The 21211-nt window shown below is 39.6% G+C and overlaps 3 protein-coding genes and 1 long non-coding RNA gene across 4 annotated transcripts in view; 2 read left to right on the plus strand and 2 right to left on the minus strand.

Annotated features, from left to right (window-relative positions):
* Positions 1-7284, plus strand: part of mcf2lb (mcf.2 cell line derived transforming sequence-like b) — a 29599-nt gene extending 22315 nt beyond the window's left edge. Inside the window, 12 exon segments of the mRNA XM_055153147.1 lie at positions 453-674; positions 856-948; positions 1025-1103; positions 1492-1564; positions 1640-1743; positions 1867-1959; positions 2081-2140; positions 2316-2381; positions 4255-4364; positions 4449-4555; positions 6704-6807; positions 6905-7284. Of these exon segments, the coding sequence (XP_055009122.1) occupies positions 453-674; positions 856-948; positions 1025-1103; positions 1492-1564; positions 1640-1743; positions 1867-1959; positions 2081-2140; positions 2316-2381; positions 4255-4364; positions 4449-4555; positions 6704-6807; positions 6905-6984 (1191 nt within the window). The 3' untranslated portion in view covers positions 6985-7284.
* Positions 7285-8068: 784 nt separating this feature from the next.
* On the plus strand, positions 8069-13731 carry phf11 (PHD finger protein 11). Its single transcript, XM_055149667.1, has 12 exons — positions 8069-8251; positions 9224-9328; positions 11892-12025; positions 12099-12130; positions 12359-12426; positions 12494-12516; positions 12605-12669; positions 12743-12825; positions 12919-13020; positions 13092-13325; positions 13403-13474; positions 13544-13731. Exons 1-9 carry the CDS (start codon positions 8156-8158, stop codon positions 12946-12948), a joined length of 636 nt encoding a protein of 211 aa, XP_055005642.1. The 5' UTR covers positions 8069-8155; the 3' UTR covers positions 12949-13020; positions 13092-13325; positions 13403-13474; positions 13544-13731.
* On the minus strand, positions 12465-17960 carry LOC110170621 (RCC1 and BTB domain-containing protein 1-like). The gene is made up of 12 exons (XM_055149660.1): positions 17823-17960; positions 17306-17493; positions 16872-17022; positions 16636-16802; positions 16129-16287; positions 15949-16056; positions 15639-15781; positions 14910-15100; positions 14539-14665; positions 14313-14464; positions 14115-14245; positions 12465-14042 (listed from the first exon to the last, which is right to left on the minus strand). The coding sequence occupies exons 2-12, from the start codon at positions 17429-17431 to the stop codon at positions 13902-13904; spliced, it is 1596 nt and encodes a 531-aa protein (XP_055005635.1). The 5' UTR covers positions 17432-17493; positions 17823-17960; the 3' UTR covers positions 12465-13901.
* A 484-nt stretch (positions 17961-18444) lies between these two features.
* On the minus strand, positions 18445-21211 carry LOC129408874 (uncharacterized). Its single transcript, XR_008632127.1, has 2 exons — positions 21153-21211; positions 18445-21071 (listed from the first exon to the last, which is right to left on the minus strand). It is a non-coding gene; the product is annotated as an uncharacterized LOC129408874 (long non-coding RNA).

Consider the following 21211-nt stretch of genomic DNA (forward strand, 5'->3'; position numbering starts at 1 on the left):
TTCACACATGTTTAACACACAAATCCTGCATATTTAGCCTGAGTTCTTCTCTCAAACTGAAAACGTACTATGATGTGATGTGGTAATATAGATAGTGCTCCATCCTCTTTAAACTTCATGTACTTTTACTAGAATCATTTGGGTGATTTAAGCCCTGAAATGGCCAATCTACTGATTCTCTCTACTGAACTGAAAGTAAAAGGAGCTGTTAACTTGAAAACTACCACTTCATGACATCACAAGGTGGAATAGAGCATTTTGCACTTTGTAAAAAGACAGACTAATAAATCAGAGTTACTCAAACATGTGTAAATGGAATAAAACACAACTCTGGGTATGTGTCTGAGGGGGTAACCACATTCTAACATGACTTTAAACTCTCAAGAATCCATTAATAAGTAATATAGGCTCTAATAATTATTAAAAACTAAAAGATGCACTTTTTTTCATAGGGCAATCTGAGTGAGCTGGGCAAACTGCTGATGCAAGGCTCCTTCAGTGTGTGGACAGAGCACAAGAAAGGCCATGCCAAAGTGAAAGACTTGGCCCGCTTTAAACCCATGCAAAGACATCTCTTCCTACACGAGAAAGCCCTCCTCTTCTGCAAACGAAGAGAGGAGAACGGAGAGGGTTACGAGAAAGCCCCGTCCTACAGCTTCAAACAGTCCCTCAGTGTATGTTTTTATTTGTCATGTAATTTTATTGAAGGTTTTGCACAATACAGTACAGTCGGAAAGGAATTTAACATATATTTGCATGAAAAATATTACTCTGGAATTATACACAGTTGTATATCTGCTGAGACTGAGACTGTTCATTTCAGTTGTATAATCTTCCCACTGTGTTGTTTAATAGATGAATGCTATTGGCTTCACTGAAAATGCCAAGGGAGACAACAAGAAGTTTGAAATCTGGTCCAACTCCAGAGAAGAAGTCTATATTGTGCAGGTATTATCTGTTGCGTAATAGATGTCTAATTAACAATACAATGATGATTTGTTAAAATAATGTTGCATGATAATAGGCCCCCACTGCTGAAGTGAAGACTGTTTGGGTGAATGAAATCAGAAAGGTCTTGACAACACAGCTCGAGGCATGCAGAGGTAAAAAATTATTGTCTTTCTTACTTTTCTTAAAGGTGCACAGATTAATATTTCTAGTGTCACACCTGCTTATCTCCATGGAAATGTTATTACTTTGCCTAGAATGTTCCACAATATTGATTAAACCTATCTATCCCATGGGAGACAAGTGGGTACTACGCTACATTACAGTTTAGATCTGTGGAGAGTCATCCCTACTCACAGAAGGAATTATTGTATTTTTGAGCAACAGAAACACCCGTAATGAATTAAAATCTAAATGGATATGTTTAATGTCATATCATGGAACATTCCAAGCAAAGCAATAATAAAAAAGTTGTGCAGTGCACCCTTAATGTGTGAAATGAAACAATCCAGTGTATGATTTTGTTTGTCTTGGTACTTTCAGAGGCCAGCCAACAGAGGGCACCAGATCATGTTTTCCAGTTTCCTCCAATCACAGGAGGAGCTGTGAGCCTCAGGTATGGTCTCATGAATTGGCTAATGTTGAATTTTGTCTAAGGCTTCATAGTTACTTTGAGTGATAAAATCCACAGCCCTTTTAAGACTGGACAGAAGTCACTGAAGAAGGGAGAAGAGAGGAGAGCAGAGCCAGGCAGCCCGGATATCAACTGTTCTTCACCGAAACCAGCAGGAAAAGGTTTGTCAAAATCAAATAATTCTTAGATTGTCTGATTATTTTTCTCTTTCTGCTTTCTATTATATGTAAACTCACTGTCCTGTCATTATGTCTGTCTTTCCCTCTGTTTTTCCTGTTACTCAGACGAGACTCTCATAAGTCCTACCTCAGACAGAGCAGCTGTCGCTAAAAAACGCTTTACTTTACAGGGCTTTAGTAACCTCAAAGCCCCGAAAGGTAAATACGAGACACGTTCAGATCCAAAAGTAGTGATAAACATACAATATAGAATGATATTATACTATTATCATTGTGGTAATGAAATAGTAGGTCAAATACTGCATGCTTCCCTTCACAGAGTTCTCAGCTACTGATGATAAAAGTTTTACATTACCCATGGTGATTCTACCACCTCCAGGTATTATTTGTGTTAGACCCTGTGCTCACTGTGTCTGTTAAATTGCCTTTGTCTAAGTGTTAAATACTAAAGAACCCCTTCAATTTGTCTTTCTTAAGCTTTGGCCTTGTAACATACTTCAATTATTTTTTTTCTTCTTTCTTCTTTATTTATTTTTTTGGTCGTTGTCATTTAGAATCTCCACCGAGTCCTGATCGCAAGACAAAACGGCAGAGTGATCCCACACCATTTGGCTTCAAAGGTAAAAACAACTTCTTAAAATGTGTTTTTTTTTTGTTTTGCAATAGTGCAACAACTTTTAACTTTAAAGGGACCATATTACACTATTTTCTGATTTATGTTTATGTTGATTCCTCATCACAAATATATTTGGAGTTGTGTTTTGTTTCATCCACACATATTAAACACACAAACTCTGCATATTAAGGCTTTTCTCAAACAAAAAACACTCTGTTCCATCTTGTGATCTCATATATTAATACAGGAAGTGCTCCACTGTGTTTTTAAACCCCACACACCTTCGCTAGAATCATTTGGACAATTTCAGCCCTGAAATTGCCAATCTCTATTGAACTAAAGGTAAATTGTAGCTGTTAATTTGAAAACTAATGCTTCGTGACATCACAAGAGCATATTGAGCTTTGGAGATGAAGACAGAGTAATAAACCAGGATTACTCAAACATGTGTGAATGAAATAAAATACAATTCCAGACACTTTATGTTTTTGATTAGCTAATACCATTACAACATTTCTTAAATCCAGAGGTGGGGACTTGCGAGTCATGACTTGGACTTGAATCAGACTTGAATCATTATTTTTAGGACTTGAGACTTGACTTGATAAAATGGACTAAAGACTTGGGACTCGACTTGGACTTGAAGGTCAGTGACTTGGGACTTGACTCAGACTTGAGGCCTGTGACTTAAGAAGACTTGATGCTTCTCCTAAAAAAAACATACATGCTTTTAGAAAATACTTGTGTCTTTATAGTTTATAGTGCCTCCCACTTCTGTTTGTAAATTTTGGTTGTAACTCAAATACTGTGATATGGTATCCTCAAATGTACTACAGTAATATACAGTACAATACAGTGAAACAGAGAGAACTACAAAAAACTACAGAGAACATGATCACTCATGACAAAATAACCATTATTTAGCACTTTTAAATCTGAATTCTTTCTATTCTGACCGTAATGATTCACACTAAGATCTTGACAAGACATTTCTTATATAAATACTCTTATATAAATGTTCATATATAAATATACCATGAGTTTTAAGTACCATTTACTTTAAAATTCATATAAATGGCTAAAACCAAAGCTATATTTGGTACTTTGGTTTAAAGACTTGAAATGATTTGAAGCTCAAAGCAGATGACTTGGACTTGACTTGCACTTATGGGTTAGTGACTCTAGACTTGACTTGGACTTGCCTGTATTTGACTTGGGACTTGACTTGGACTTGAGGTCAAAGACTTGAGACTTACTTCACACTTGCAAAACAACGACTTGGTCCCACCTATGTTTAAATCTCACAAGAGTCAAATTAGCATAATTTAGGACCTTTAAATCTGTGGTATAATTTAGTATAGCTTTAACGCTCTTGGGGGATGACTGGTTGTCTTCATTGCTTCATGTGCTTCAGATGCAGGCCCCCCACCCCTTCACCTGAGCAGAGCCAATTGGTTCAGCACCACTAGTGTCATACACAGTAAATGGAGAGGTACAATGGTCACAGCTCAGAAAAATTAAAGTTATTTTTCAACCTAAAAGGCTTACTTCATGTCTTTTTTTCCATTCAAGTTTTCCTCAGACAGTGCCTTAGACAAATCTTCAGATATAATTTGCATGGGTGTCCTGCAGTCCCTGGGAAATGCCCTTTAATTGCAGTCTCTTGCATCATTCTAGTCTCCATCTTCTGTAAATTTATGGTGGTCGGGAAACAGTTTTTATGTGTTGATCCTCATTTTCTGGCCAGAATTTTGCTTAAACTTTCCTTGGTACACTTAAAGTGACTATCTCCTTTCTCCTTCTCTGCTTTTAGAAACAATAAAAGTAAATGATGAGGCCAAACTTTAATCATTTTTATTTTATTTTGTGTTTTACAGGGTGGAACAAGGCCTCTATGTCCCTGAACGCCTCTGAGGAGCAGGATGGATACTCCAGTGCTGAAGATCCACTAAACTCAGACAATGAGGAAGAAACTGACAAGAAACTGGTAGATTATAACTTTAAAATAAAAAGTAAAGCCTAGCATAGCAATAATTTTCCAACAATAATCATTTGTTTTCTATGTCTACAGTGTGTTGGCAAGTACACTGTGAATATTGACCTCAATGGCTCTGAAGATTTGTCCTTGAAGAGTGGAGACATGGTTCAGTTAGTCCGAGAGGGCGAAGACAAACAGTGGTACAAACCCATAATTTTTGTTGAAATATATTATCATAATCTGTGAAGGGAAGAGATTATGAGCAGATATGGACATCATTTTTTAAATATTTAGACAAAATTAGACTTGAGTGAACAAGACCCCGAGATACTTGAACTCCTCTTGAATTTGAACTTGAACTTGAGGCAAGGACTCTCCACCCCCCTGGAAAGGGCAAGCCACCTTTTTCCGGTCGAGAATCATGGCCTCGGACTTTGAAGAGCTGATCCTCATCCTAGCCGCTTCACACTCGGCTGCAAACCGCCCCAGTGCACATTGCAGGACCTGGTTCGATGAAGCCAAAAGGACAACATCATCTGCAAACAGCAGAGATGAGATACTGTGGTCCCCAAACCGGCCCCCCTCCGGCCCCTGACTGCGCCTAAAAATTCTGTCCATAAATACAATGAACAGAACTGGTGACAAAGAGCAGCCCTGGCAGAGTCCAAAATGCACCGGGAACAGGTCTGGCTTACTGCCGGCAATGCGAACACAGCTCCTGCTCCGCTCATACAGGGACCGGACAGCCCTTAGCAAAGGGCCCCGGACCCCATACTCCCAGAGCACCCCCCACAGGACACTACGAGGGACACAGCCCCGCAACATCCAGAAACTTAAGATACTCAGGATGGATCTCATCCATCCCCGGAGCCTTGCCACCAAGGAGCTTGCCAACCACCTCAGGAACTTCAGCCAGGGTGATGGACGAGTCCGCCTCCGAGTCCCCAGCCTCAGCTTCCTCTTTGGAAGACATGACGATGGGATTGAGGAGATCCTCAAAGTATTCCTTCCACCACCGGACAACGTCCCCAGTCGAGGTCAACAGCCTCCTTCCGCACTGTAAACAGTGTTGGTGAAGGACTGCTTCCCCCTCCCAAACGATTTGCCAAAATCTCTTCCATGGCCTCCCCGAACTCCTCCCAGCTCCGAGTTTTTGCCTCCTCAACCGCAGGGGCTGCAGCACGCTTGGCCCGTTGGTAACCATCAGCTGCCTCAGGAGTCCCACGAGCCAACAAGGCCCGATAGGACTCCTTCTTCAGCCTGACGGCATCCCTTACTTCCTGGTGTCCACCACTGGGTTTGGGGATTGCCGCCGCAACAGGCACCACCGACCTTACGGCCACAGCTACGAGCGGCCGCATCAACAATAGAGACCAAGAACGAAGCCCACTCGGACTCCATGTCCCCAGCCTCCCCCGGAATCTGTGTGCAGCATCTGCAGTAATGCGGTCACTGTATCGGACCGTTGTGGTGAAGAGGGAACTGAGTCGAAAGGCGAAGCTCTCGATTTACCGGTCAGTTTTCCGTTCCTAATCTCACCTATGGTCATGAGCTCTGGGTAATGACCGAAAGGATGAGATCACGGATACAAATGCTCGAAATTAGTTTCCTCCGCAGGGTGGCTGGGCGCTCCCTTAGAGATAGGGTGAGGAGGTCAGTCACACGGGAGGAGCTCGGAGCAGAGCCGCTGCTCCTCCACATCGAGAGGAGCCAGTTGAGGTGGCTCGGGCATCTGTTCCGGATGCCTCCTGGGCGCCTCCGGGCGTGTCCCACCGGGAGGAGGCTCCGGGACACAGGACACACTGGAGGGACTATGTCTCTCGGCTGGGTTGGGAACACCTCAGGGTCCCCCCGGAGGAGGAGGACGTGTCTGGGGTGAAGGAAATCTGGGAGTCCCTGCTTAGACTGCTGCCCCCCGTGACCCTGCCCCGGATAAGCGGAAGAAAATGGATGGGATGGATAGACTTGAGTGACAGCTGATGTTTTTTTTCCTAGTGTTTTTTTTTTTTGTAGCTTTGTTTAGTGTGGAGAGAGATGTGGACTTTGTGTTGTTTTTTTGTTGTGTAATATAAAAAAGAGAAATATATAAAGAAGGAAATATATTATTAGCTAATTTATCATCAATACTTCATTTGTATATGTGTTTATGCATCCATACTAATAGATAAAGGGACATTGTTCAAACACACATGTAAAACCACACCAAGTTTGAACAGCCAAACTTTCTGGGTGAAGTTTCTCCCACTGAGACTCTAGGCACCTGTCATCTTATGTGATTTTAATTGTAATGTACATAGTGTATGTTTTGTCATAATTTTTATATAATATTTGTTTTATGTTTTTTGTAGGCTTGTCCGCAACCTTAGCACTTCAAAGGAGGGTTGGATTGCTGCTTCAAATCTTACATCACTCATCAGGAAGTCTAAGTCATGCCAGTCCCTCAACAGCTCAGGTATGCCATCCAATGATTTGATATGAGTAAAGTATGACATATTCTAATTTGCATAAAGAGGCCTAGTTATATTATATGGTATTGATGCTCTTTACAGAGGGCAGTGGCTCTGGAAACCTCAGCACGTCGTCCAGTTGCAGTGAGAGCTACACTGGTTTTTCTGACATCAAACCCTGAGATCATGTGCACTTTCTGTTCTCGACCAAACAGCCCTTTTTGATGCTAGCATCACGTGACTATCTGTGCTGTATTGCCAACGTTGTACCCATACAGTCTATGGTTGTACCATTTGATCATTGTACAATTTCCACAAAAACATGTCTCTATTATTTGTCTGGTCATAAATAACAGTAATAATGTTAAGATGTGTCAGAGTACATTTTGAACCTGCGGTTAATTCTCTTTTTCACAATATATGTCTAATTATCCTGTAACAGTGGTATGAATGAGCCAGCCGGACTGGACTGTGTTATCTGTCTGTCTAATCAAATCACACTCAAGGTAAAACTGTTAAAACACCATCATGTAAAAATATTTGCACATGTTTACAAACTGCTAGATTTGAAGACTGTTTTGTTTATTTATTATTTACTTTTTTGTTAAAAATTCCAGTTGCATATATGTAAATTTGTCTGTAGTCTCTGTGTCAGTTCATGTAACTACCAGCTTCTCTGAGATTTTGTCTAAAAGTGATGCACAAACTTGGTGGATCAAGTAAGCTACAGTTAAAACATGCTTGCGTGAAGGTGAACTAGATGGAGATGGCTGTATAGATTTAATTTATTCCCTTTTGAGGATTATGTTGAATGTAGATATTGTTCATGTTTGTCATGAGATGTTTGTTATTGAAATGCTATATTGTATATCAAGTATGCAGATGTCACACATGTGTGACTCTTTTTTTTACATAAAAGTGTTGTAATAACTCCCATTGTGTCCATTGCAATTCTTACTATGTACTTGTAGGCCTAGTCTATATTAGAATACCAGTCATACATAATTAGTCTTGTACTGCCTGTTTGCTAAGTTACGTAGCCTGGATTGGCTACCCACAAAAACATCTTCTGAGAAGTGAAAGTGAAACTGTTTACTTTGTTGCCAGATACTAAAATGTATCAGGATAAAGTGACTTTGCTAGGGATTTTTATTTAGTGGAAACAATATTAGGTAACATAGCGTACATATTTTAAAACTTCCCAACAAATACACAGCACGCTCAAACACGAATATACGATCCAAATAAGTGTTTTGCCACAAGGGGGACTCATTTCGTCAAACCTGGCAACTAGTTGTATAGACTAGTGCGGAAACGCGCCTTGCGTGTTCCGCGTTTTATTAAGTTTATAAAATGGTCTCGTGTATACTATGCCAAAGATCCGAGGAGAACAAAGTCACTGGAGTTTTATCTACAAAAGAAGGAGTTACCGCTCATCAGAACTGCTTGGTAGGACTACAGCTCTGTAGGTTTGTGTTACCGAAGGCAGAGGCTACTAATGGTCTGAAACTTCGTTATTAAATAAAAAGGCTTTCATCTTTAGAATCTACCTTATACTGTTAGAAAAATATAAATAATCCATTACCCAAAAAGAATATTGTGGCTTAATGTTAATATTAAAACCTATTGCAGCTTGGCCCATTGTCAGTCAACACTGCCCTTGTTAAAAATCAGGGTACTCAAAATGTATTTGTAAAAATGGCATTTGTGCTATATGTATATAACTCAATTAACTACTTCGAATACAATACTTCAAAAAAGTGTCTAAATGTGAGCAGGGTTGATGTCACTTGGCCTGGCAGAGTCACCTGCTTGTCGCCAAGGAGATAGATAGCCTAGTTTTAATGCCATACTGTTGAACATTTCAGGTAAAACAATAATATCTCCATGCAGGCAAGCAGGTCCCTCCACCAGAAGGTTGGGTTACATAGAACACTTTTAAATAACTAAGTAAATGTAATCCACCTACACCTACTATAGACCCAGTAGATAGATTAGATACTTACTGGAGCACTTTTGGACTACTCTAACAAGTTTTGTGAAAAAGTAAAAAACTGTTGTTGAAGCACACAAACTCACTATTTTAATCTCAGATATTTGCCAGGTTCCGCTAGAAAATATTTCCAGGAACAAATAAAAGAGGAATGTGTTACCCAGATCAGTAAAATTGTGCATGATATCCCTAAATTAGATTTTTTTTTTCACCTGTGGATTGCAGATGTGAAACCTGTCCCTCATCTGGCCTTTGTTCAGGCTCAGCTGTCCTCTGGTCTTTTTCTGTCAGGCCCACACAGTCAGGCTGCATTAAGAGAGTATCTAATGAGGACATGTGAGAATACAATAGCCAGTCTAGTTACACATGATGACTTTAAATGCTCATTGTTGCCTCATCATGCACATTTTCACTTTTCTGTTTCACAGTTGTATTCTTCTGGACTTTTCTGCCGGAACACCCCAGACTTTGATGACTTGTTTGGTTTCTCTGCCACAGATGTTTTGTCAGAGCACCGACGTGGACTTAAACTGGTAAAGACCACAGTGCTTAAACTTTATTCCCATCTGATCAACTCAAAAGACTATGTATTATGTGTAATAATAATAATAATAATAATAATAATAATAAATATAGCCGCAAGCGACAATGATCGGCCCTCGCGCGTGCTTACGCCGCGCCCCGCAAACACCTCGCCCTGCAAACGCCGTGCCCCACACTGACCCTAATAAGCCTAAACTTAAACCTTACCCTAATCGTAATCCTAACCATAGCCCCAACCCTAGCCCTATAAATCTTAATTTAACCCTGTAATTTTCCAAATTTGGCAAAAAAAATAAATCCAAGATGGCGGACTTCCGCTTTGTAAATGGGCGTGGTCACAATATACATTTTTGTTCTTATTGCCATGATGCATCTGGATACCAAATTTGGTTTGGCTTTGCCAACGTTTGTGTAAGAACGTCCCATTGGCAAGGATACAATTTTGGCTTGTTGCCATGGCAACACAATGTAAATGGGGTGTGAGCATCATTGGGTTTTTTTAATCGAGACCATGTCACAAATGTGGGTACCAAAGGTTGTATATCTGTGACAAATAAAACCTTATTTTTACATACAAATTTTCTAGGGGGCGCTATTGAACCCATTTTTGTATTTTCTTACATAAATCTGTTCAGGGTCAGGGTGTGAACCCACAATAAAAATTTGAGTGAAATCGGCCAAAGTTTGTGCAAATTGCTAGGGCGCGCTATTGCACCCACTTTACTTACATCAGTCTGTTCAGGGTTGAGGTGTGAACTAAGGATTACAATTTGAGTGAAATCGGCCACAGTTTGTGCAAATTATCAGGCGTTGAAGTTTGATGGTGAGCCCCAAAAACAAACCCGAACACCGTGTGACCTTTTAAAAAGCTTTTAACAACTTTTAATGTCCCACTTGTCTAGATGATACAGAATGATTCTGTCTGGGTCAAACGCCCAAGGACGAGTTCGTTCAAATACGAGGACAGGTTGCACAATCAATCCAATATGGCTGACTTCCTGTTGGTTGCCTAGCAACCGCATAATATACTTTTTTGTTCCTATTCCCATGATGCATCTGTGTACCAAATTTGGTTTGACTACGCCAAAGTTTTTGTTGGCCGTCCAATTGGCGAGGGCAGATGTTTGGCCTGTTGCCATGGCAACACGATGGGAAATGGCATGGGGTCATCATTGACTTTTTTGATCAAGACCATGCCATGAATCTGTGTACCAAATGTTATATGTCTACGACAAAGTAAACTTTTGCACTACCATGCAATTTCCCTAGGGGGCGCTATTGTGCCCATTGGAGATTTTCTTATATAAATCTGTTCAGGGTCAGGGTGTCAATCAACGATTAAAATTTGAGTGAAAACGGCCAAAGTTTGTGCCACAATTTGTAGATTTTACCAATGGAGAGTTTATGTCATCGCTATGGCAACGCCATAAAATATGACATGGGTGTCACTGACTTTTGGATCAGGATGCCAAAATGGAATTTTGTGCAAAATTTCAGAAACTTTTGAACAACTATTTGGGAACAAATGATTTTCTCACATATTAAATTTTGTTTCAATCTATAGGGGGCGCTAATGCACCAAATTAATAATTTTCACATGAAGTAGCTTCAGGGCAGAGAGTTTAACAACTGTTTCAAATTTCATTGAAATCAGAGTTCGTTTGAGCAAATGTGAGCAATTTGTAAATCTCCTCAATTGTGTGCATTTTTTGTTGCTTCACTGCTCAGAGACCGTAAGACGTGTGTGAAAAATGTGGATAAGTTTTGATGTTTCATGTCTTGAGATGATGTGGACCAAATTTGAGCTCGTTCGGGTGAACGCCCTCGGGGGAGTTTGTAAAAGCTTAGCAAACTTTAAGCCAATATTGCTGCCCCCTAGTGGAGCGCACGGTGTTGGTGTAATAATATTTTTTCCTTGTCTTGACATGATCGACTTCTGTGTCAAATTTCATGATTGTACGTGAAATTTTTTTTTTTTTTTTGTCATTCGTATTCCCTAATGCATTTTTGAGTCGTTTGGTGGCACTGACGAGCCATTTTATTTCTGTTTGGAAAATGGAAATAGCCAAAACGTAGGGAAGCGCGAGTTTTACCAGATGGCAAAATTTCCAGGACTTTTTATTATTGTTTAGTGGGTGAAAAATGGGTGAGTTGGTTAGGAGAAAAATTATAATAATAAGAAAGAAGAAAGAATAATATTCTGATGCGAGAACAATGTTCGGCTTTTTTTTGGCCGACAAATTATACATTTTCGGAAACCTCTGGCGCATTGCTACGTGATGGCGAGGGTCCCTGGTCACTACGGGCGAGTCACGTCGCGCCATTCCATTTTTTGGCCACTTGGAGCATCGCTTTGCGATACTAATAGGCCCTTCGCCAGCCTCTGGCCCTCAGGCCTAATAATAATACATGCAAAACTGTTATTAATATAATTCTAAACTGAAAGCTTTTCTGATATCCATCCTTTGAGAGATCGACTAAAAGGTTGTAAATTCTTGTAAATAGGCTACTTATTGAATCAATGATTGCATTGCCATTATAAATCCATTTCAGACTTGTAACAAATGTAAGAAAAAAGGTGCTACTGTGGGCTGTGAAATCAGCACCTGCAGGAAGTCTTACCATTATCCATGTGCTATCCAAGCTAAAGCCCAGACGTTTGAGGACCAATTTAACGAGAGTTTTGGGTAAGTTTAGGTTACATTGTTTTTTATGTTGCATCATAAAAACTCTGTCAACAACAGTCATTTTATCTCCAAGGTTATACTGTTTTGGCTGTCAGAAGACAAAGTGTGAGTACACCATTTATTCTGAAATATTTGTTGCCTTCAAAACTCAATCACAAAAAGAGGTGTTCAGATAAGGTTACTGTGTTTGCTGTTGTGTTTTAATTGTCTGATGAATTACATTGTCTATGAAAATGTAAAAGGAAGTAGTCCAATATACGAGTGTTGGCACAGTTGGTTGTATTTTTTGTTCATGGTCTCATTCTCATTATCCTTCATCAATGACTGTTTTAGCTCGTACATCTTCAGAAATGGCCCTATCTGATGAGGATTTACCCAGCACTTCCACTCGCAATCCCAAGGTGAGGCATTGTCTGATTTCATTCACTCTCCACATTCATTGTAGTTATTGAACTGTTTATTTTACAGAGGAAATTGAGCTTCAATGACAGGTATGACAGTTTAATAGAAATGACAGTTTAAACATGAGTAATGTTTTGGGAACTAACTGTTTTTGGCTGATCTGTATGTGTCTGATAGAGAAGAAGAGATTAGAGCGCCCAGGCACTCTAGAAGAATAATGTCAATTGAGTCCACAGACTCTGGTAAAGTACTTGAGCAGTATGAATATTATTAGTAACTATATTCACTTTATCCTCACTTGATTTTGGTTTATAGATCAGACTGATGCTGGTGAGAACACAGGCTTGATTAGCCCTTTACAGTCAGATTTGGATGAAAATACCAACTCACAAGAACTGGTCAGTGTAAAATTTTGTAATGTAAATTGAAGATACCCCAGATTTGAATTGATATTTACATCTATTTGTTTTATTTCATGCGAAAAACTACAGTTAAACAGGTTTGTATTTTTTATTAAATAACATTATTAGGTAGTTAGATGGTTCACCTTTGTTTTTCTCCCAGAAATCTCCCTGTCATTGCTACTGTGACAGGTATGCAGTATGTACATTTATAATTCATACATTTAAGTATGATATACCAATCATAAAGGTCTTTGTTCTAGTTCAACAAAAGGAGAGCCAGGACACCACTGAGGATGCAGTCACTGAACTTCAGCCCTCAAACAGTGAACAGAGTTATCTGCTTCAAGTGGAGCCCAATGGTGTCCTCATGGACCCTTCATACTTCTGGAGCAACTGTACCTCATCAGGGTGTGCACAGGCAATATTCACAAATTTCATTCAAGAAATGACAGATATATTCACTAGAATAACATCCGGACAGGCCAGCACACAAGGTAAAATGGATGAACAATGTCCTCATGATAATTAATGATTGAAAGGTCATAAGCTGATGCATGTTGAACTTGTGCAGACTGTGATGTAGCATTGAAGGTTATGATGGCTTCTGGAAAACTTGGGGAGCTTGTAGCCAAACAACAAAAAGGTAAATTCACATCACCATTAATAATTATTGTGGTGTCAAGTATATTGAAATTTGTGTTTCTCCTAACAGATTTACAAAAGAAACTAACAGAACTGCAACAAGCTGCAACAGCTTTAGACAAAGCAGCATTGTTCCTCCCAAAATGAATAAATGTCACATTAAGTGAACAGAACTGAGGCTGCTTGGATGCACTGCGAAACATCTTCACTCAATAAAAACTAATCAATCAATCAATAATAAATATACTATACAACACATGTGCTGGCATATTTTCTTTACAAGTTAAAATGTAACAACACAGTTTATCAAGTATGTACAAGATCAGTGCAGATTCTCTTTTATAAACTAGAATGCACATCTCTTCAGCACAGTCCATGCTGATGGAGCCTATACAAGGCCAAATCTCCTAGTGCATGTTGGGTAATTATCAATTCTTGAATGCTCCACAGCGACTGGCCCGACATATGAAATCTTTTAGCAGATGACCATCAATTTGCCAAAAGGCTACAGTCTGGGTTACTTCTGTCAGGTGATTGACACAAAACTTGAAGCAGAACTCCTCGAGATCCTACATGATAATTTATCATAATATATTAGAATGTTTGTTAAACTGTACTGTTGACTCGAATTAAAAACTTACCTCAGCGTCATAGCGCACTGCTGCAGAAAAAAGTGAAAAGGCATTTTCTACTGTTATTCCTCTTTTGATAATGTGCTGACAGAGACGTTTAAGATGATTTTCACAATATGAAGTTGCAAGGTCCAACAGCCCTAATGCAGGTAATATAAGTGTTGTTTGAATATAGCCCGAACAGTGTCTGACAACATTAAGTCTCACCAATGGCCTCTTCAGGTGAAAGGTCCACATTGTCCGTGTAGAGGAACTCTAGGAAAGATCTGTAAACTGGATATGAGAACTGATCTATTTCAATAACCTCCTTCAAATCTTCATTCCAGTGGGATTGAAACATGGACCTGAAATGTTCACACCTGAGCACAAAAAACAAAACAAAACAATGAATTAATTATATTACAATATACCATCTGTTCATGGGGACTCTGACCTGATTTTGAGAACTGCTTTGTGCACATAAATATATTTGCCATCCACACAAAACTTCAGGTCAGCAGTATCTGGATTATCAAACTCCTTTTTCAGAGACTGGGCAACAGTCAAGAAATCTTCATGTTCTGAGGAACAGGTCATTCAAAGCAAAGCATAAACAAACTCTAGCAAGAACAATTGTTAAAAAGAAAAAAAAAAAAGAATCCGAGCCAATATAACCAAATGCCTAACCCCATCTATTCTAAGTAAAGACAACTTCCTCTCACATACACACATTGAGCCCTTTTTGATTGGCCACACATTTGAATAATCGATGAAGTAATAATACTAAATATAACTCTACTATTGTACTTGACCAGACTGTCTTACCAGTGGAAAGAAGCCTCCACATGACCGGGGGTGTGGCGAAGCATGCAAAGACGTCATCAGTGCACGTGAAGTGTGTGAGGTGAGGGAGCACGATGGACTGGCCCCGACACTGGCCCCACATGTAAATCTGACCACTCTGAGTCTTGGCCGCTGATGTGTGAGTGGAGTGACAAGCAGCTATCTCTACTATTCTGTTCAAAGATACAGAGAAGATAAATAGATATAAATACATGACTATCAGCGATGGGGAACCTTTTTTTAGTAATTAGTTACACAAGTTACTTATTAAAAAGGTTATCTTTTACACTGCTTACTGCCCCAAGTAACATTATTTGTAATCTTGTACTTACGTTAATCTATGCTTTTATGTTTTATTAAAGAGACTTAAATACACGGTAGACAAATAATTTTTGCTCACATGGCATAACAGCAACAATAGAAATGGAAAACATCTCCACAATGCTACAAGCTGCTCCTCTCTGTTTCTGAGATGGTGACCTGACAGCAGATGTCATGTCTGTGGGTTTGTCACTTTCAATGAGCTCCATGTTTAAGCTGTGTCAAGACATAGTTTGCAGAGGAAGGTCACACTCCCTTCCCAAGCACTGATGTTGGCATATTAAAGTTTTTGTTTTTGTAATTTTTCATTTGACAATAATGTGTTACACTTTACATTCCTTAAAATTGTAAAACAGTGATGACTATAAGTTGATATAAAGACTCTCTTACCTTTCTTTCTCTGTCATAATTTGAACTGGGCTTAGCTGATTACTCTTGTTGCCAGTACCCAGTTGCCCATATGTGTTGGAGCCCCAGGCATACAGCAGGCCTTCATCAGTGAGGGCCAGGGAGTGGGCATAGCCCGAGACAATCTAAAGAGAGAAACCCTCAATTTCACAAGTCATTTAAAACAGCTGAATACATCAAAACTGCCCTATTCTAGCAGTCACACCATAGTTTGAACTATGGACTCAAATCAATAAGGTTTTTTTCTGGATTTTGGTACTAGGGATGCACATGCGTGTTAAATGCATGTTACCTGTTGCACACATAACCCCTGCAGACCAACCAAATGGCATGGAGTTAGCTGGTTTCCATTGTTTCCCAGACCGAGTTGTCCATTTCCATTATAGCCCCAACCATACACCTGCATGAGAAAGACTGTTGGGCTGGATACATACACAACAGGTACTTTTGTGTCTAAAGTAAAAAAAAACACCTCTCCGTTGTCGACCACCGCCAGTGATGAGGTCTGACCACAGACAATACTAACAGCCACTTTGTTCTGCAAACAGCTGGACACTCTGCGAGGTGTAGGCTGGTTGGCAGTGGATCCTGATCCCACCTGTCCACAGTTGTTATAGCCCCATGCGTAGACCTGACAAAATTCAGAAAAATACAGTGGTAATGTATAAGGAATTGTGCTGCACTGTACAAAAGCATTTTTATTCGATTGTCAAATCAAAGTATCAAAAAAAAAACATTGTCCCCACTCTAAGCAGCTTAACTGCATTCCTTGTGTGTTCAGCAAACAAGCTTCTTAGGGGAAAATTTTTTTGGTTTCATAGTGAACAAGACTTGTACTTAAATTAAGATTTTAGTCACACATTATCTTTTACAACCTTTAAAGTCTGCAATTTAAGAAAAGGCCAGATTGAACACAGTAAAGTATGAGTGCAGGACCTATACTAGTACAAATTAAAATAACACAATATCCCACACACACCTCTCCAGAGTCAGTCAGAGCCATTGAATGGTGAGACCCACAGGCGACTTCAGTGACCTTCTTATTGAGCAGGTTTGCAGACACAACTATTGGAGATACCCCCTGGTTGGTGGTGCCATTGCCAAGTTGGCTGTAGCCATTGTGGCCCCAGGCAAACAGCTCACCATCTACAAAAACAAACATTGATTCACAAGTGATTACACAGTTTGTTTGGATTACAACGTGTGTGTCCTTACCTTCAGTGGCCAGCAGCACATGAGGTCCACTGCCGTAGCTGAAACTGGTCACCTTTCTGTCACTCAGGAAGTCCAGTTTCTTAGGTACAATTGTGCTCAAACTGTCCCCGGTTCCCAGACAGTTACCACAGTTCAGGCCAAAGACAAACACCTGAGGGGGTTAGAAGGAAGTCAGCAGCAGAAAGTAAGCAATAATCTGGGTTAAAATGGGGCAAAATACACAAACTCCAAATACTGGAATTTAAAATGATAACTGAGAACTGATAGCATAAAGCTATAGCCTCAGAAAGAAAACAGCTAAGATTTATGTGTCAAGTTCTAAAATAGTGTTTATCTACCTAGACATATCTACCTACCACCACTCACACCTACCTGTGTGAGAGCGAGGTTGGCCTACTTAAATATTTTTTGACAATAAATGTTTGTGTCCGAACCTCATCGTCATTGGTGATGTAGATGGCCTCGTTTGCAGACGCTCCAAAAACACAGGCTTTCCGGATGGAGGACAGCTCGTGCGCACTCATCAGGCTGAACATGGGCCATTTACTCACATCCACCATGATGGAGCCACTGTCTGTCTGCTGGAGGGGGGAGCCACGAATCACTCATGTGCAGCTCTTATCTGAGTTAGAGAAACAATTCTGTTGGACACTTCCAAAAAATATAGTGCCTATTGTAGTTTGAACGGCTACGGCAATGAAGCATATCGATCTTATATATCGATTTATAATTGCCACATTTAATTTGTACCACCAGTCCTGATAAATTAGGACTGCTGTAATGATTTCTAAATGTATAATGTATGGGTTGTGTGCGTACTATTGCACTGGAGTCAGAAAGCTCCGCTACTGATGCCACTTGTTTTTTATGCACGGGCTATATAAGGCCTACTATGTAATGAGCTAAAAGCATTAAAATAACCTGCGTAAGATACTCGTGATACAAACGCACCTTTCGCAGCGGGGTCCCATCCTCAGTGCGAAGGCTGTGCACAGATCCATGGTGAACAGCGACTGTTCAAAACAAAGTAAACGAGCCGAAGGAAACTACGAACTTCCATGACGTTTATTTGCGGAAGCAGCTGCGGGAAACAATACCACGTGACTGCACTGAGCAGACGAAAGTAAAGCGCGCGACACCCTCCTCCTCCTCCTCCTCATCATTATTATTATTCTATTATCATTGACGCCACGTGTTTGCGATATGCACAGTGATGTATAATGCAAGGAGGGCTGTACAAAAATATATAGCCCTGGCCTTTGTTAATGATATAATATATTATAGGCTAAAATATGTTAAATAAATTGTTACAGCCCTTGCTGCATTATAATGAGAATTTACTTTCATTTACTTATGAGATATTTGGGTTTCATGACAAACGAATCTTCATATAACTTAATTTTCCCCATGGAAAAATACTTATACTAACCACAAACCCTGGGTTGTGACTTGTTGACAGAAAACTACATTTTAAATTCTCATATGAAATAAATAAATTTAAATAAATTAAAATTTTCATTGTATCACTGAACAGCATTTCAACCAAAAGGTTTGTAATCACAACACTCGGAAGGACCAAACAGCTAAACAGCAAGTTTATTATGGTTAAGATGAGACAAATAATGTCTTGATGAGGATATGAAAGGAAATGTCAAATCTCCTGACTGAGTCATGGCGATGAGAACTGTTGCTGCATTTGGAGTTATGAGTAAGAGAAAAGTGTTTTACAAAGTTCAGTGAATATTTTAGAAGAGAAAGATCTCTCAACAGCAGAGAGCAGCATAGACCATTCCCATGGCAAACCTCCACCGCACAGGGAGACCATAGATTACTGTACAACTCCCATTTCAGTGTAGTCCAGATACTTAAAGAAATGTCTATTTTAATAAAATGAAAAACAAAAGGCACAATGATTTTCAACTCATTCTTATCTTTAATATGCACAAGAGTTGAAAGCATCAATGAGCCACCTTAAAGAGAATAATTCAATCTAAAATTTATAAAAAGATATAAACAACCAGAGGCCAAAACGCTGTCTGTTGTTCTTCTCCTATTATTTATTTAAAACAACTTTTCATTAGCAAGTAAAAATCTTGCAACAAACATAAGCTTGTATCCAATTTAGATACAAGACAACAAAATTGTAAATCTTTAAAGTGGCTCGGCCTAGTCTGCCATTTAATGACTGTACATCCTCTCTATAGCTTTGTTCAGTTATAAACAGCTAGACCCAAAAACAAAGCGTACCCCCCCTCCCCTCCCCTCCCATTTCTGACTTCTTCTCAGTAGTTAGCAGGCAACAAGAGGACCAGAATGTCTTCAGAACTGGGGCAAGGGCTGACCTACTATTTGGACACCTTAAACCCTAAACTGATGGAGACAGTGCCATTTCAGTAGCCCGTCACCACAACAAATAGGAATTAGAGCCTGTTTTGACTTCTCAGCATATCACCACAATACATATGCAAGTCAAAAATGAAAACAAAACAAGAAATATTGCTTGAACAAAAAAGCCTCCCCAGCCATTGTTATCAGTAAGATTATTGTCCATCCAATGACTGATCGCTGCAGCAGCTTTGTACAGGCTTTATGTAAATATATTTATATATTCCTTTGATGGCAAGGAGAGATACACATCACATTTTACATTAGTCATACTGGTGATGAAATTGTGACCTCTTCTTTAAACGTTAGGTAAAGAGAAGGCTGACCTGTACTCCATGATACATTAGTCTTTGATGAGTACAAGACACTTTCTGCAGACATCAATAGGCCTCTCGGACATGTGCATAAAACCAGAACAACAAATAAAAATGGAAGCTCCACAGACTCAAACTCAAAATGTGGTGTGTATAATTGTGAGACTAAGTTTTGATTTAAACAGGAATATTGCAGTTTTAATATGAATCAGGCCTGATTAATTGTGGGTCACTTTAAATATACTGATGCATAAATACAATGAGCCAGAAAGAGCTAGAACATAAAATCAAACAGTGAATTAAAACCAATGATTTAAAATGAGTTTAGATAAGTTAAGGTCAATCAGATCAACATCTTTTTTTGTCCAACCCTCCCACCCCCCTCTTTCGAGTTTCACATTACAGGGGAGTCTGGACAGGGCACTTGGTCACAGGATAAGACCAAGTTCACACTGAATAAACATTGTCCTGTGGTAGGAAAAAAAAAAGTTTTGAAATTCTTGAGAATGCTCTTAAAATTTGTCATCATCCAGATGGATTTCCATCACCTTTTGTAAGAACAAAAAATAAAATCACATTTTTAAACAACAAAGTCTAAAGTCACCAAATGTCATGCTTAAAAAAGTGACATTGAATCTAAGTCCTGTCTGTCAGTTCACCACAAATCCTTCGCCGTTTCGAGCCCTTTCACACATCCACTTGCTCCCCGCTGGACTGTCCTGGGACTCCAGTGGGGTGGGTGGGTCCATGGTTAAATCATGGCTTATGCTCTGGGATTAACTCTTTAAATTCGGGAAAGAGGGTCGTTGAGGTGCCTGGCCATTACCAATCTGTGCAACTACGTGAATGATTGTGTGCATTTGTGTATCAGTGAAAAAACACCAGGACAATCCAAGAGAGGAAAAGCACAAAATAAAACCACAAAAACCAAAACAGCAGTATTTTCCCCATATGTGATATGATGGCCTCTAACAGAAGTATGCACACCAAGTTCTTCCTACGTGTTAAATGTGTGTTGTGCCTGTATATGTGACGGTTGGAGTTCAGTGAAGACTTGACATGTAGCAATTAATACTTGCAGAGAGCGCTTTTTTCCTTCTGCGCCTCGTGTGTATATTTTTAAAAGCAGAAGATATGAACAACAATCCTCCTGATGTCTGTTGCCAGATTACATTTCCAAACTTCTACATCCTGTTTGGTATTTTGTTTGCTTTGTTGATTTAAAAAGACAGACATCCCGGTTTTGCAAAGGTGGACACAAGTCAATCCTTCAGTGGTGAATTTCCGTGGGTAAGAAAGCTATGGAAATCCTTCTGTACCAGGTTGCCAGGTTGGAGGAAAATATGGATGAATGTCTTACAGAGAGTACCCGTGCAAATGGTTGGACCGAACATCCTTGTGTTTAAAAGTTGAACTCCTTTGTCTGCATGTTGGAAGCTGGGTCAAAGGCGTAGGTTCCTCCTTGGGTGGTCTCAGGCATCACATTTGGATCTTCATCAATCTGGTTAAAATGAAAAAATACACACAATTATTTTAACAGTGAATAAAAAGAGAGAATTGGAGGAAATCACTGAATTCTTACATCGTCTCCCGAAAAGTACTGATCAATAATTTCAAAGGCTAGTTTGTAGATGTCCTCAT

Source organism: Boleophthalmus pectinirostris, unplaced genomic scaffold, assembly GCF_026225935.1.
Source record: "Boleophthalmus pectinirostris isolate CB_2022bp ecotype Guang Dong unplaced genomic scaffold, ASM2622593v1 HiC_scaffold_1, whole genome shotgun sequence".
Lineage (NCBI taxonomy): Eukaryota > Metazoa > Chordata > Actinopteri > Gobiiformes > Gobiidae > Boleophthalmus > Boleophthalmus pectinirostris.